This window comes from Leucopleurus acutus (genome assembly GCF_964270905.1).
Source record: "Leucopleurus acutus genome assembly, chromosome: 3".
Lineage (NCBI taxonomy): Eukaryota > Metazoa > Chordata > Mammalia > Artiodactyla > Delphinidae > Leucopleurus > Leucopleurus acutus.
The window spans coordinates 81,141,939-81,159,717 of record NC_139145.1 but is presented as its reverse complement, the minus strand read 5'-3'; the positions used below and the strand labels follow the sequence as shown (position 1 = coordinate 81,159,717).

The 17,779-nt window shown below is 40.2% G+C and overlaps 1 protein-coding gene across 1 annotated transcript in view; it reads left to right on the top strand.

The window, feature by feature from the left end:
* The window catches only part of LVRN (laeverin), a gene marked incomplete at both ends in the record, with an annotated part of 87,033 nt that extends 83,427 nt beyond the window's left edge, over positions 1-3,606 (top strand). The window contains 2 exons of the mRNA XM_082835128.1: positions 549-624; positions 3,466-3,606. Of these exons, the coding sequence (XP_082691254.1) occupies positions 549-624; positions 3,466-3,606 (217 nt within the window). The remainder of the gene's footprint in view (positions 1-548; positions 625-3,465) is intronic.
* Positions 3,607-17,779: the final 14,173 nt, after the last annotated feature.

Below are 17,779 nucleotides of genomic sequence, written 5' to 3'. Positions count from 1 at the left end.
GGTACGCGGGCCTCTCACTGTTGTGGCCTCTCCCATTGCGGAGCACAGGCTCCGGACGCGCAGGCTCAGCGGCTGTGGCTCATGGGCGCAGCCACTCCGCGGCATGTGGGATCTTCCCGGACCGGGGTACGAACCCGTGTCCCCTGCATGGCAGGCGGACTCTCAACCACTGCGCCACCAGGGAAGCCCTACCTATTCTCTTTTAAAATTTCTTAATTTGGGTATGTGACATCTGTTCTAACCACTTCATTTTGAAAGATAAAAACAGTTGTTGTTACTGTTTTTAAGAACAGCTTTTTATATTTAAATGAAACTTTTAAAACTATCTGTTACACAAATCAATATTAAACTATAATTCTTTGTGCTAATAGACTTTCCTATAGCATGAATTTTCTATGAAAAGATGAAGCTAAACAAGTTCATATATGGTTTTGCTTAGATTTGGGAGTTAGGAATTAATAAGGGCTGTATACTTAGCATTTATCTGCTCTGTAGCTTTGTCTTGCCAAACATTTTCCACTCATGATTAGCATCTCGTTGCTTTGTAGGTATGGAACACAATCATTGGTTACTCTGTTATACGTAATAGGGAGAACCATAAGTACGGATTTACAGATCTTAGAGGTAAGTACTATAGATATTGTGCATTATAAAGACAATTTAGAAGCCATTTTTTGTGTAATTTGGAGTTGCTAAAATTAAAAATAATATGCTTTTCTGAATTGTTACATTCTATGCTCCATTGATGGTATTATCACTGTGCAGGAAATGTCTTTTATTAATTATTATTTATTTATTTATTTTTGGCTGCGTTGGGTCTTCATTGTGGTGCGCGGGCTTCTCACTGCCGTGGCCTCTCCCGTTGCAGAGCACAGGCTCCAGGCATGCGGGCCTCGGCAGTTGTGGCACATGGGCCCAGCCGCTCCGCGGCATGTGGGATCCTCCCAGACCAGGGCTCGAACCTGTGTCCCCTGCATTGGCAGGCGGACTCCCAACCACTGTGCCACCAGGGAAGCCCAGGAAATGTCTTTTAATTCTGTCTTGCTCTTGAAATAGAGACCATTCTTGTTCATGGAGGGTTGTACTTCACCTGAATTATTGCAGTAGACTATGGCCCGGGCTCCCTGGCGTAGGCTGTTCTTCCCTCCATCCCATCTATCACATCACTGCCGGTCATTGCCCTGCTCCCAAAGTTTCAGTATCTCATCATAGTTTTTAGAAGAAATTTTAAAATCTTGTCATTAGCACATGAAGCCCTTCATAATCTGGCCCCTGCGTTACTCCCTAGCTTCACTTTTGCCCACTTCACCAACCAGTGTCAGAGAATAAGAGGCATAGGTACCCCCGAACACTTTTCCTCTAGTTACACTGTACCACTTAACAGAATTTCTTAAATTATCATGTTGTTGCACATTTCCCAGATTTCAGAAACACTACCTTCTGTCTGGGGTGCCCTCCTCATGCCTGTCCTTGGCTGGGTAATTCCTAATCCTCCTTTAAGACCCTGCTTCAACCACATATTCTAGGAAATTTTTTTTTAATAAATTTATTTATTTTTGGCTGCATTGGGTCTTCATTGCTGCATGCGGGCTTCTCATTGCAGTGACTTCTCTTGTTGCAGAGCATGGGCTCTAGGCACACGGGCTTCAGTAGTTGTGCCTCGCTGGCTTCAGCAGTTGTGGCTCACGGGCTCTAGAGTGCAGGCTCAGTAGCTGTGATGCAGGGGCCCAGTTGCTCCGCTGCATGTGGGATCTTCCTGGACCAGGGATTGAACCCGTGGTCCCCTGCATTGGCAGGCGGATGCTTAACCACTGCGCCACCAGGGAAGCCCTCTAGGAAATTTTTAACTAACTAATTTACACCCTCTCCTCCTCTGTGCTCCCAAATCATCCTATATAGTTGTTACTATGAGAGAGAGAGGAAGAACTGGTAATTCCTGAAGGAACGATCTTTGTTTGGGTTTTGGCCTGCCTGAGGCTGAGCTGTCAGGACCTGATTTATCAAGGATTCCCCAGACAAGAGAGTGAGGGGCACACCCAAAAATCCTGGAACAAAAGCTCCTAGAATCAACTGAGTTTGTGTTGATATCTTCAAAAGTGCCTCTGTTCATCTTTATCTCTACAAAACCCAGTAGTTTTGTTGTTGTTGAAAGAATGAATGAAGTTTGTATAACTTTAGCAATCCCCAAAGTTCCAAAATTCTATAATCACTGATAGTTCATTAAAAAAATGCAAAAATGGATTTAGCAGTAGTTAAATTATTGTAATTTTGAAAACAAGTGAGTTAGCTACCATGAATATCTTTGTCAAAAAGCTATTAATGACCAACAATCCTACTGCAATGTATTGGTTCACATGATAATATTGAAAACAATTACTAAAAATGGTAAATGAAAAGAAAGTCATATGAATTCCTTTTCCCTCCACACCAGCACAGTTTTTATACACTCTCCTTATCTCTTGCTCTGGTCTTTCTACTCCACCCTGCTGGAGCCTGTCCTCACTCATGCTCTCAAGCACCCGTGAAGCCCCACACACACAGTCCCACAGACCCACATTCTCCTCCCACCCACTGCAGGTGCTCGATCGTGGGCGGTGCTGCTGGTGTGTGGCTCCCACTGCCTGGCAGGGATGCCCAGGTGTGGGAGAGAACGGGAGGTTTGCTCCTGGCCCCTTAATCTACTTTTTCCTAGAACCTTATTTGTCTTTTGCATTGTAGTTAGGCTTGACAACCCTATTACTACCTAATTTCAAGTACATTAGGGTTTATGTGACCTTTTGTGAGCTGGTAGGGTACACTGTCATTTTATGGTAATGTGTGTTCTGAGTTATAATCCAATGACAGAGAAATAGACTTTTGGAATATGATTTATTCAGTTCAGTTATTATTATCCCAATTATTCAATTGGGATCTGTCTGGCTTGAATGTAATATTGCAACAAACATTCCCATAGCTGAATGCTTGACCTGACTCAATGAAGGAATTTAACCAATGGATGAATCCACTATAAATATTCTTAAATAAAGGGTAACATTTGTAAAGACATGGATGTTGTGTACCAGTTTTGAACTTTGGAAGTTGCAAAGTTTCTTTTGAAATAAGGAAAGGTCTCATTGTGTCTCTGTCTACAAATCTTGTATAATATCCAATATGCATTCTGGAAATCTTTATTGAGCACCTACTATGTGCTTGGGGAATAGAGCAGTGAGTAGAATAGACAAAGTTCCTACTTCCTGGAGCTTCCAGTCTGCATCGCATTCTTCAGGACTGGTGTGGTCTTCATCACATTTTCTCAGTCACAGTCTCCTCAGGGACACACCATATAGGGACAGACATTTCTACTCATTCCAACTGTCATCATCCATTCACAAGATCATGTCACTACTTAACATGAACTTTGTCTTACTGTGCCTAAGTGAGAAGTTCAATTGCACTGATGGACCAACCGTCTCTTTGTCCTTTCAGCTGCAGCAGTTTTGCAGTAACATGTTGGAGGAGCACCAGAGACTCACAGTTCAGGCCAAATTACAGACAATAAAGAATGAAAATCTGAAAAACAAGGAGCGAAGTGCCAGGATAGCTGCGTGGCTACAGAAAAACACATAATTTAGTGGCAACTTTCGGCCCTTCTCTTGCATATTATAATGTGCTCACGGTTTTGTCTTCCAATATTCTGTGAGTCTGGAAAACCACACGTTTTGTTATTCGTATTTCAGTCACATTTACTACTCAGAGTCCTGTTCTTCCCCTATTGTCACGTTTGGCCCTGAGGCTCAGTGATTGTTGAGGATTTTGCCAATAATGCTGTATTTCTGGGGAAGATTTTGCTTCATGCTGGGCTATAAACCACATGATTTACTTTAAATGCCTTGGAAAAACAAATTTACCGTAGAAAGTTTTGCTTGTTCAGTTGTGAAGGCCAGTGGAATATTACATCATTGGGTAATGAGCACATTCTTTTCTGAGGGAAATACAGATTTGCAATACTCTAGGGTTTATTTAGTTCAATACTTAAAAGAGTAATGAGCAAATGACACAACAGTGTAAAGAAATAGAAACCAGAAAAATAATATTCACTAGAAGACAGACAAGCCAAAGAAATGCAAGTTTTAAAAAGAAGAAACAGACAATTTTGTGAGCCACATTAAGTGCCCCAAAGGCAAGAAATGTGTCTCCTCCTGCCCATTTCTCTCTCCCCAGTGCCTGCTGCATCACGCCACACTTTACTGGCTACTAACTTTATGGTGTCACAAAGAGACCTGGAATCGTAGGATCTATGAAGTACCCTTAGGATTGCTGTTGTGGAGAGCAAATGGAAAGCAAGGCTCTGCCCTGAAGCTCTTGACTGTAATTCACCTGTGGGACAGACACTCTTTCGGCCAAAATTTAGCAGCAAAAATGATGATGTCAACAGACAATAGCAATTATGGGCTAATCTCCATCGCAAAGGACAATGGTCAGATAAAGAGTAATAGAACTAAAAGATTAACCAGAGCATAATCTTTATAGCTTTGCACTCAGCAGATTAAGTTTGAAATGTGGTTTCATTTGGCCAAATTGAACCCGCTTGTAGTTTGGACAACTTTAAACATTTTCATCAATCACAAAGTACGGAATTAGCTTAGTTTTGTTACCCCTGATTTAATCAGGACAGCTAAGGCAAATCATCCTACTCTAGATTTTGTGTGTATACCATTTAATTCTTGTTTTCACTTTAATTTTGTTTTTACAGAATGGGGGCAAAACTACAGATCTTCTATCTACCTCAAAGTGATACTGTAAAGATTAAGGATTATGTCAATGAAAAGCCTTTAAATATGTCATATAAACTCAAGACAATGTGATCTAAGGGTTTTTTCCTATTTCTTCTGTAAGTTAATGTACCCACAAATTAATATGCAAGACAAAAGTTCACTTTCATAGTCACTTCACAAGAATATACTCCCTGAGAGGGAATGGGAGGTTATGGGACTTGGCCATGAGAACAGACCAAAGCACAGCCTGCACAGACTTGACCATGGGTCATAGGTCAGAGAGATTTTTCTTTAAATTTAGCAATTTAAAATATAAGCAATAAAACATCTCCATGTCTTCAAATTGTTACGTGTGCAGTATCTTCCTGTGTTTTCTTAAACGTGCGTTCTCTGTTTCCCATATCTCCTCCAATCATCCATCTCATCTTTTGATAACCATGTCACGTGTCCTCTCAACTGCTTTCTTCTCCTTTCTTTCTCTCCTCCACTTCCACTCCCTCCCCCTCCCTTGTGTTCCCCTGTCTTCCTTCTCCCTTTCCAGTAACCTCTGCCTTCCTTCTGCCTGGTTGTCCATGTCCCCTCTCCTTGATCTTCCTCCCCTCCTGTGCTCTCATTCGACCAAGTGTGCTTGGAGGCTGGCGCTCGAGATGCTGAGTGGGCTCTGATGCCTGTTATTGGTGATGCCAAGCCCTGATCCTACCAAAGGAGCACATTGGGCTCTTCAGACCATTTGTTGACAATTAAAATTCCATTATATCTTAGCTTCTGTAGTAATTAAATAGCACCAAAAATGTTTATCCAAAATCAAATGCCCAAATATTTGGTTAATAGTCCTTCCTCTAAATACGAACAAGAATTTTGAATAATGTACAAATTTTCTTACTTGGATGAAGCCAATTACTCCAGATAAGCATTATATTTTATTATATTGTACCTTATACTTAGTATAAAAAGAAGTAATTATTAATTGCTTACTGTGATAGCAATAAGTCAGGGAGTGATACTGAGTCAGATTTGTCTAAATGGTATAAATACTTTATTAACCAATAAACCAGCTTATTTATTAGCACGCCAACTGTAACACAATATTTTTGACCCATCTAGTTTATACTGTTCATCCTAAAGCAGGTTAACAAGATATACAATGTATTCATGATTTTTTTAATTTGAGCATTAGAAATTAAAATTTTCCTTATAATCTTATGCTTTTTTCCTCCTCAGACCTATTCAGTGACTTTTCATTGTTGACCTTAAGTGAGAGAACAAATGCCTTAGTCTTGAACACTCTAGATGCTTTGTAATTCAGAGCTCTGGGACCAATCTGTACAGCAATTTATTCTGAAGAATGAATGAAGAAGCAAAATGAGCTTTAAAAAGGATTTCTACTTGATTACTTTTCCTGTTTACTCCAGTGAATGCTTTTTTTCCATCCATACTCTAGCAGGATTAATATGTCCAATCCCAAGCCTTAAGGGAGGTTTACAAGTGAATGTAACTGCTTCCCCGGATACAAAGAATTACGTAGCATAGTCAGAAGCATTTGAAACTACACGTATATTGCCTCCAGCTCAATCTCACCAATTCAACAACATTCAGCAAATATGTTCTTCACAGCACAACTCTTATTTAAGAGTTATTTGGACTCTTCCTCTTCCCTTCCTTTTATAAACAGGTCAGTCCTAAAGGTGAGGCAGAGCAAGGTAAGCGTCTACACCAGTGGGAGCTGAGGGGCAGCTGAGGAGGCCCAGGACTTGGAACGAGGTGTAAGAGCTTGAGTGGGTGAAGAGGGAGTCCACACACCAGGGAGCAGCTTGGCACAGGATGTCAGAGCCCATGAAGGGTGAGTAGAGTGGCCCTACAGTGCAAGGAGGGAGCTTACGACATGGACAGTCAGAGCCCAAACAGGGTGAGAATGGGGAGTCCCATAGTGGGGCGGAGAGGAGGCTCAGACTGGATGAGGGTTCAACATAAGGTACCAGAGCCTGAGGCAGGAGAGGACGCCATCCACATGGGGTGGGGGAGAGGCAGATATGAGAGCTTGGTTACCACAGGGGATATGGTTCAAATAAGAAAATTTACAAATGATAATAAGATTCAGGTTTCTCACTGCTGGAGAAGGGAGTTGCAGATATTCAAAAGGAAAAACTAGAATGAACCCTTTTTTGTTGGATTGGAATTAGAGGTATTGATGTTAGCAGTTCTCACTGTTCTCAATACATGGATAGATTTATACATATAGATGTAAATGTGTGTTTGTAAACGTATCTTACACTTTCTCTCTAGATATATATAGACATAGATGGAAATACAAATATAGATATAGAAATAGATGTAGATACAGATATAGATACAGACTTTAACTTTCTAACTGAGAAGGCCTGGAAGCAACAACACCTCAATGACAATGAGCACATCCAGTACCCAGATCTTGGCTTCTAAATGCCATGCTCTGCTAAAAGAACCAGGGCTTCTTGGGGAAATGGCTGATTTCAGGGATGGGGCAGGAAAGGGACAGTTTGAGATAGAACATCTCCTTGTACTAAAAGATAAGAAAGTACTCAAATAATGATGGGTACATATCAAAGGGTACAACAGCCAACCACAAAAGTAGCAGGATACTAAGTAAGACAGGTCAAAGGCTTCCTCTCGCTTTACTTCCCCTCACAAATAATGCCAAGAAGAATAAAATGAAAATATCACCTTCTCTGCTTTCAGGCTTCTGCTGAAAGTGGGCTAGTTTGATGACTTGAAGAGTCTTGGACCCTGGGTGTTGATAGATACATATCAGAGGAGTAAATGAGTACTAAGCATGGAGTTTGCAAAAGTTTCTTTTTATTTATCCTCATGCAGTGATCACCCTATCATTTACAATGGCCCCTCAATCTTAGCATATCTTACCTGGGATCAACACAGTCTATTAGTCCCATCAGTTTCTATGAGCCAGAACAGTCCTTACTGAGGCCAGGGGTCTTAGGTCTCATTTTAGGAGACTGTCCTAAAAATGCTCCATAATAGAGAGTAAGTATTATTTCTTTCAGAAATGATTACCACAATAAGATTAGTGAACATCCATGGTCTTCCATAGATACAAAATTAAAGAAATAGAAAAAAAAATTTTTTTCTTGTGATGAGAATTCTAAGGATTTACTCTCTTAACAACTTTCATATATAATATTCAGCAGTGTTAATTATATTTATCATGTTGTACATTACATCCCTAATATTTATTAGCTTGTCTCCGGAAGTTGATATCTTCTGATTACCTTCATGTAACCCCCCCATCCCATCCCCCCACCCCACACCTTTGGTAGTTACAAAGCTGATCTCTTTATATGGGTTTGTTTGTTTGTTTGTTTTTGAAGTATAATTGACTTACAACGCTATGAGAGTTGCTGGTGCAGAACACAGTGATTCAGTATTTCTATGCATTACAAAATGGTCACTACAATAAGTCTAGTTACCATCCATCACCATACGAAGATATTACAAAATTACTGACTATATTCCCCATGCTGTACATTTCATACCTGTGACATTTATTTTGTAGCTGGTAGTTTGTACCTCTTAATCTCCCTTACCTATTATTCTCCTCTCCAGAATTCCCTCACCTCTGGCAACCACCTATTTTGTTCTCTGTATCTATGACTCTGTTTCTGATGTTTGTTCATTTGTCTTGTTTTTCACATTCCCCATATAAGTGAAATCATATCGTATTTGTCTTCCTCTGTCTGACTTATTTCACTCAGCATAATACTCTCTAGGTCCATCCATGTTGTTGCAAAATGCAAGATTTAATTTTTTTGTGGCTGAGTAATATTCCATTGTATTTATCCATATAATATTCTTTATCCATGCATCCAATAATGGGCGCTTAGGTTGCTTCCATATCTTAGCTATTGTAAATAATGCTGTAATAAACATAGGGGTGCATATATCTTTTCTAATTAGTGTTTCATTTTCTTTGGATATATACCTGAAAGTGGAATTCCTCAGTCATATGGTGCACAAGAGTTCCCTTGTTTCCTTTTCTCCAGATCCTTACCAGCCATTGTTATTTGTTGTCTTTTTGATAATAGCCATTCTGACAGGTGTGAGGTGGTATCTCGTTGTGCTTTTGATTTGCATTTTCCTGATGATTGGTGATGTTGAATATTTTCATGTGCCTGTTGGTCATCTGTATGTCTTCTTTGGAAAAAATGTCTATTCAGGTCCTCTGCCCGCTTTTTAAATGGGTTTTTTTGATGTTGAGTTTTATGAATTCTTTATATATTTTGTACATTATCCCCTTATCAGATCTATCATTTGCAAATATTTTCTCCCTTTCAGTAGGAGGCCTTTTCCTTTTGTTGATAGTTTCCTTCACTGTGCAAAAGCTTTTTAGTTTGATGCAGTCCCATTTGTTTATTTTTTATCTTGTTTCCCTTACCTGAGGAGAGAGATCCAAAAAAAGATTGCTAAGACTGATGTCAAGAGTGTACTGCCAACTTTTCTTCTAGGAGTTTTATGGTTTCAGGTCTTAGTTTAATTTTTTAATATAGTTTGAGTTTATTTTTGTATATGGTATGAGAAAGTAGTCCAGTTTGATTCTTTTACATGTAGCTGTCCAGTTTTACCAACACAATTTATTTAAGAAGCTGTTGTTCCCCCATTGTATAGTTTTGCCTCCTTTGTCATAGAATAATTGCCTGAATAAGTGTGGGTTCATTTCTGGGCTCTCTATTCTGTTCCATCAATCTATGTGTCTGTTTTTGTGCCAATACCTTACTGTTTCAATTACTGTAGGTTTGTAGTATAGTCTGAAGTCAGAGAGTGTGATACCTCCAGGATTGTTCTTATTTCTCAAGATTGTTTTGGCTCTTCAGGGTCTTTTGTGTTTCCATACAAATTTTAGAATTATCTGTTATAGTTCTGTGAAAAATGTCCTTGGTATTTTGATAGGAATTGCATTGAATTTGTAGATTTCCTTGGGTAGTATGGTCATTTTTTTTTTTCACTGTATATATTTTTTAAATTTATTTATTTATTTTGGGCTGTGTTGGGTCTTCGTTTCTGTGCAAAGGCTTTCTCTAGTTGTGGCAAGCAGGGGCCACTCTTCATCGCGATGCATGGGCCTCTCACTATCGCGGCCTCTCTTGTTGCGGAGCACAGGCTCCAGACGCGCAGGCTCAGTAGTTGTGGCTCACGGGCCTAGTTGCTCCGCGGCATGTGGGATCTTCCCAGACCAGGACTCGAACCCATGTCCCCTGCATTAGCAAGCAGATTCTCAACCACTGCGCCACCAGGGAAGCCCCAGTATGGTCATTTTAACAATATTAATTTTCCAATCCAAGAACACAGTATATCTTTCCATTTGTTTGTGTCATCTTCAATTTCTTTAATCAATGTCTTATAGTTTTCCGAATATAGGTCTTTAACCTCCTTAGTTAGATTTTTTTCCAGGTATTTTATTATCATTGATACAATTATAAATGGGATTCCTTTTTAAAATTTCTCTTTCTAGTAGTTCACTGTTAGTGTATAGAAACACACCAGATTTCTGTATATTAATTTTGTGCCCTGTAACTTTACTGAATTCTTATATGAGTTCTAGTAGTCTTTTGGTGGTGTCTTGTAGCATTTTCTATATGTAGCATCATGTCATCTGCAAACAGTGCCAGTTTTACTTCTTCCTAATTGCAGTGGTCAGGACTTCCAATACTATGTTAAATACACATGGCAAGAGTCTTGTTCCTGATCTTAGAGGAAATGCGTTCAGCTTTTCACCATTGAATGGGATGTTATCTGTGGGCTTGTCATATATGGCCTTTATTATGTTGAGGGCTGTTTCCTGTATACCCACTTTGTTAACTGTTTTTATCATAAATGGATGTTGAATTTTGTCAAAAGTGTTCAACATTTATTGAGATGATTGTAGGATTTTTATTCTTCAAGTTATCAATGTGGTGTATTACATTTATTGATTTGCAGATACTGAAACTTTCTTCCGTCACTGGGATAAATCCTACCTGATCATGATGTATAATACTTTTAATGTATTACTGGATTTGGTTTGCTAATATTTTGTTGAGGGTTTTTGCTTCTGTGTTCATCAGTGATATTTGCCTGTAATTTTCTTTTTTTGTGATATCTTTGACTGATTTTGCTATCAGGGTGATGCTACCCTTGTAGAATGAGTTTGGGAGCATTGTTACCTCTGCAATTTTTTGGAAGAATTTGGAAAGGTTAGGTGTTAACTTTTCTTTAAATGTTGCATAGAATTCACCTGTGAAGCCATCTGGCTTTTGTTTGTTGGGAGTTTTTGTATTACTGATTCAATTTCCCTACTGGTAATTGGTCTATTCATATTTGGTATTTCTTCCTGATTCAGTCTTGGAAGATTGTACATTTCTAAGAATTTGTCCGTTTATTCTAGGTTGTCCATCTTATTGGAGTATAATTGTTTGTAGAAATCTCTTATGACCCTTTGTATTTCTGTGGTATTGGTTGTAACGTCTCCTTTTTTATTTGATTTTATCAATTTAGGTACTCTCTCTTTTTTTCTTGACGAGTCTGGCTAAACGTTTATCAATTATGTTTATCTTTTCAATGAACCAGCTTTAGTTTCATTGATCTTTTCTATTTTTTTTAAGTCTCTATTTAATGTATTTCTGCTCTGATCTTTATTACTTCTTTCCTTCTCTAACTTTGGGTTTGTTTGTTCTTTTTCTATTTCCTTTAGTTGTAAGGTTAAGTTGTATATCTGAGTCTTTTTTTGTTTTCTGAGGTAAGCTTGTATCACTATAAACTTTCCTCTTAGAACTGCCTTTGCTGCATCCCATAGATTTTGAATCATTATGCTTTGTCTTCATTTGTCTCCAAGTATTTTTTATTTTCTCTTTGATTTCTTCAATGACCCATTGGTTGTTTAGTAGCATATAGTTTAGCCTCCATGTGTTTGTGTCTTTGCAGTTTTTTTCTTGTAGTTGATTTCTAGTCTCACAGCTTCGTAGAAAGCATAGAAAAGATGCTTGCTACTATTTCAGTTTTTTAAAATTTACTCAGACTTGTTTTGTGGCCTAGCATGTGAGCTATCCTAGAGGATGTTCCATGTACACTTGAAAAGAATATGTATTCTGCTCCTTTTGGAGAAATGTTCTATATCCATATATTAAGTCTCTCTGGTCTAATGTGTCATTTAAGGCCAGTGTTTCCTTATTGATTTTCTGTCTGGATGATCTGTCCAATGATGTAAATGGTCTGTTACAGAGTCTTACTATTGTTGTGTTACTGTCAACTTCTCCTTTTATGTCTATTAATATTTGCTTTATGTATTTAGGTTCTTCTATGTTGGGTGCATATATATTTATAATTGCTAAATCTTCTTCTTGGATTGATCATTTATTATGTAATGTCCTTCTTTGTCTTTTGTTACAGTCTTTGCTTTAAAGTCAATTTTATCTAATATAAGTATTACTACCCTGCCTTTCTTGTTCTTTCCATTTGCATTGAGTACCTTTTTGCATGCCCTCCCTTTCAGTCTCTGTGTGTCTTTAGATCTAAAGTGAATCTCTTGTATACAGCATATAGATAGGTCTTGGCTTTGTATCCATTCAGTGACTTTGTGCTTTTTGATTGGAGCATTTAGTCCATTTACATTTAAAGTAATTATTGATAGGTACATACTTATTGCCATTTTTTTCATTGTTTAAGGGTTGTTTTGTGGTTCTTTTTTGTTCCTTTTTTCTTCTTTTGCTCTATTCCCTTGTGATTTGATGACTATCTTTAGTGTTATGCTTAAATTCCTTTCTCTTTTGTGTGTGTTTATCTATTATAGGTTTTGGGTTTGTGATTACCATGAAGTTTGCGTATAGCAATTCATATAAATATGTGATTATTTTAAGTTGCTGATCTCTTAAATTGGAACCCATTTTAACAACCTTGCACTCCCCCTCCCTCTCACATTTACTGTTTTTGACATCATATTTTATATTTTTTTGTTTTGTGTATCCCCTAACTACTTACTGTGGATATAGATGATTTTACTACTTTGTCTTAACCTTCCTACTAGCTTCTTAAGTGGTTGATCTCCTACGTTTACTATATATTTGCCTTTACCAATGAGATTTTTTCCTTTTGTAATTTTCATATTTCTAGTTGTGGCCTTTTCTGCTTAGAGAAGTCCCTTTAACGTTTCTTGTAAAGCTGGTTCCATGGTGCTGTCTCTTAGCTTTTGCTTGTCTGGTAAACTTTGGAGCTCTCCTTCAAATCTGAATGCTAGCATTGCTGGAACACATTCTACTGTTGCCTCATTTTGCCTAATTCACTGTTTTCATTTTTATATATTTGGAAGGTTGATTATGTATGCTGATCTTGGAGAAGTGCCCTTATATAAGAAACATCCCATGGGGCCCAGCAGCTCACTCACCTCTGCTCACTGGTGCTGTATGCTCTAGATGTGCCCTCTATGTGGGCTGCATGGATCCTTCTGTTGTGGTGGGCTGACTACTGTGGGTGCAGTCGGCGTGGCTGGACCCTAGTCTGGTTGGTTGCCAGGCCCTGCCTGGTGTGGAGGCTGCCAGGCACTGGTGGGTAGGGCTGGATCCTGACATGGCTGGCTACATGGCCAGGGGAGTCCCAGTGCTGGTGGCAGCTCAGTGGTGGGCAAGGTTGGGTCATGAGGCTGCTGGCTACAAAGCCCAGGGGATCACAGGGCTAGTGCTGGCCCACTGGTGGGTGGATCCAGGTCCCAGGGTGGCTGGCTGCTGGGCCAGTGTTCCTGGAGGCAGTTCAGCCTGCTGGTGGGTGGGGCTGTGGTTGCAGAGTCTGGGGTGTTCCAGAACTGGGGTCCTTCTGCTATTGGGCAGGGCTGGGGCCCAAGACATCATGGGATGCTACCAGCCTGCTAGTGAGTGGACCAGGTCTTGACACAGCCTGCTTTGGGGCCTCAGTTGTCCCAGGGCTTGTGTATGCCTGCTTGTGTGTGGGGTCGTGGGCCAAGAAGCTCCCTGGGCTGGTTTCCACCCACTGGTGGTTGAGGTCAAGTCCCAGGGGCTAATGCCGGCCTACTGGCAGATCCAGGTCCTGGGGTCTCTAGCTGTGGGGCCCCAGTGGCCCCAAAGTTGGTGTTGGCACACAGGTGGGATAAGCTAGAGCTAGTGCCAGCCCACTGATGGGTGCATTTGGGTCCTGGGGTCTCTGGCTGTGGGGACCCAGGAGTCGCAGGTGTTAGTGCCAGCCCTCTGGTGGGTGGGGCTGTGTCCTGACCTGGCTGGAGTTCAGGGGGTCCTTCAGCAGGCTGCCTGCTAATCGGTGGTGCTGTGTCCCTTCCCAGCTAGCTGCTTGGCCCGGAGCAATCCAAGTCTAGTGCAGACTGGCTGGTGGGTGGGGCCTGGTCCCGGCACTAATAAGCTAAAAGGAGGATTCTGAAATGGCGTTTACCACCACCAGTGTCCTCGTGGCTGGATGAGCTCCCACAAATGGCTGCTGCCAGCGTCTGTGTCCCCAGGGTGAGTCCTAACTGCCTCCTGCTTCTCCGGGATAAGCAAGTGGGTCTAATCCAGCCTCCTTTCAAATTACTGCTTCTGCCCTGGGTCCCGGAAAGTGTGAGATTTTGTGCACGCCCTTTAAGTGTGGAGTCTCTTTCCCACAGCCTTCTGGCTCTTCCGAAAGGAAGCCCCACTGGCCTTCAAAGCCAAATGTCCTGGGGGCTCATCTTCCCAGTGCAGAACCCCTGGGCCGGGAAGTCCATTGTGACGCTTGGACTCCTCACTCCTTGGGGAGAACCTCTGCAGTTGTGATTATCCTCCGGTTTGTGGGTCACCTATGGGGGTGGGGACTCTGGGCAGCTGGTGCTGATATCTCTGAGGGGACACATTAGGCTGAGTCTAAGGGATGGGGGTGGGATCCTGAGAACTGGAATCCAGCAGCCACTGTCAGGAGCAAGAATCGTTGCTGAGGTGTTGCTGGCAGAAGCAAGAAGCAAGCAGGAAGGAGCAAAGCCCTTTTGCTCCTCCAGCCTTCTCTTGTCCCTCAGCGCCCCCCGTTGGCAGAGCTTGCAAAATCAAAGTGTGGTTTGCAGGGTCCCTAACATTACATGGCTGAGAATAAAAAGGTGGATTTGGAACTGACAGATAATGGCTTAATAACCTACTCAGGTCAGTATAATTATTCTGATTTTAACACATGGGGAAACAGAGGCTTAAGGCCACAGTGCTGGGAGAGGCAGAAGTCAGAATTTAAGATCAACTCATTTACTGCCAAACCCCATTTACTTTGGGTTTTTCTAACTGTCAGCTTCGGACATGGTTAATATGCTGCGAAGGCACAGGTGAACATTTTTACTCCATACACACCTACAGTAAACCAGACAGCAGGCAGCTCTTAGAAATAACAGGCAGTGCTTCACGTGGATATGGTTGTTCAACACAAAGGATAACTCTGAAAATGACTTTTTAAAGAAAGTTAAATTTGGACTTGTACTGAAAAGAAACTTTAGGTGAATGCATTTAAATAAGTTGTTGCTTCTACTTTGCAAACATTATTTAGACAGATTTTTATGGAATTGCAAATGTTCTAAAAAAACTGGCTTCATGCAGTCAAATCACTATTTGTTATGGTTTATAATTGCATTTTGAAATATAGACTGTATAGGAAGTACAGCTTAAGGATATTTTATTGACATAAGTAAACTTTATTGATACAAATGAATATGCTTATATTACCCAAGAATATGCTATATTACTCATGAAAGCTAGCTTTAGCTGAAATGCTGAGTTCCTGTAGTTTGCATAAACCATAAAAAGGATTGAAAAGGATTTTTAAATCATAAAAAGGATTTAAGTGAATCCTAAGTTAAATATATCAGAAATTTAATTCAACATAAATTCTAATTGCAGATGTCAAATGTGTGGAATCTATTAGTGTTGAATTTATTGATGCATTTTGAATGTCCTTATTGATGTTTTTCTTTTAAAAGCAATTAATGACTTTTTTTAGTTGGTTTTATGTATGTTCTCATTTCATATTGGAAACTCTCCTCTGAGCATCCCTTTTCTCAGCAGCAAAGTGAAAGTACTGCACTGCATTAGTGGTTTTCTCTAGGGCTTCTTAGAAGTATATTATGGATTGCATAGCTGTTGATTAAGTAGAGCCAATTCTTGATTATGTCAGCCACGGGTGAGGGGGTGGGTGAGGGTTGGAGAAGCTTGGACAAAGAGAATGCTTGGGATGGCTCTTGTCCCCAGTCCCCACTTCAATTAGGATAGCTCCAGTTTTGTTGGCTTCATATATTAGAGCTTATTTAGAGAAAAATCTAAAAAGCAGTGTGTGAAAACTGATTGACTGTATGATCTGCAAAGCCCTTTGCAGGTGCGACATCACGTTGACACTACATAAATCATCCTGGGCTGCAGCCTCCACACGTCCCCTCTTCAGAGTCCCCTTATTTACCTCTGAAATGACTCACCTTTGACTGTAGAAGTAAAACAAATTACATTCGATGAACACAAAAATTCTAGAGCCAGTGTGCATTTTGACTTATCCTTGGTCACTAAGAAACATCCTCTCTACATGGCATTCTTGCAGTAGTAAGGGTTATTATTTTTTAAATCTATTTTAATTCTAGATTAAGGTTTTGTGCCATCTGCTGGAAGTATTTATTTTTGCAATACTACAGGAGAACTGTACATTTATTCTCAGAAGTATCTTTAAAAATATTTATTAATACTTTAAAAAATTGTAAAGTACATGTTTATTACAGGAAATGGATAAGTGTATAAAACAATAAAACGTAATACAAAAATCCAGAGATATCTACTGTCAATAGCTAGCGTTTTTTCTTTATACATACAAGAATATGTTATCATGAGGTTTGGTTTGTGTTCTGTGGTTTTTTTTGTTGAAGTATAGTTGGCTTACAATGTTGTGGTAGTTTCAGGTGTACAGCAAAGTGATTCAGTTATCCATGTGAGATATATATATTCTTTTTCAGACTCTTTCCATCATAGTTTATTGTAAGATATTGAATATAGTTCCCTGTGCTATACAGTAGTTCCTTGTTGTTTATCTATTTTATATACAGTGTGTATGTGTAGTGTGTATCTGTTAATCCCAAACTCCCAACTTATCCTTCCCCCCCCCCCCCAGTTTCCCCTTTGGTAACCATAAGTTTGTTTTCTATGTCAGTGAGTCTGTTTCTGTTTTTTAAATAAGAAAAACACAAGTTTGAGATCAACACTATGCTGATTTAGGTTACAGCCGTAGTAAGAAGAGAGGACACATTACAGATATGAGATTCTTTGGGAGGGTGTGCTCTCAGGCCCTGTTGTGTGTGAACCTTAAGGTTTGCTTTGCCAATTATGCAAGGCAGGGATCTTACCGTCCAACTTAACTGGGCAGGGTGGGATAGACATAGGGTTGAGGGAGTGGGTTAGACCCTAGGAAAAGTGCATTATATTGCTCAGATTCCCAGGAAACATATCCCCAGATTACTATTTCCAGCAGTAAATGTGGCATTGCTCCTTTCTGTTACTGTCCGTGTATTGAACACCAGTGTGCTAGTTGCTGTGACACATGCTATAGAATGAAGAAGTCTTATAGATGCTGCTTTGAAGTGAGAGAAGTCTATCATGAGAGATAAGTATGTAGATAATTAACTACAACACAAGCTTGGAGACATAGAAGCAGGGGTGCTTACCCTCATTGGGCAGGGAGACTGGGAGGAAAGCATTACGTGGGTCCTGGTGGTGGGAACATTCCTGTCATTTAGGGTCAGGTTAATGAAGGATGCAGTGACAACGAGGCTGGGAAAGTAGACATAGGTCATGTCATCAAAGGCTGAGGATCACAGAGCACCACCAAGTTGTTGGAGGAGGAAAGTGACATGGTGTAAGAGGATTTTAGGAGGACAACCGTGGTAGCGACATCTGGAGATACGAAGGACAGAAGGCAGAGAAACCAGGTTAGGATCCCAAGGTGACCTGCTAACTGTGGGGGTCTGAAACAGAGATAAAAATTCCTTATTCAGTGTACTTGGGAGACAGAGCACA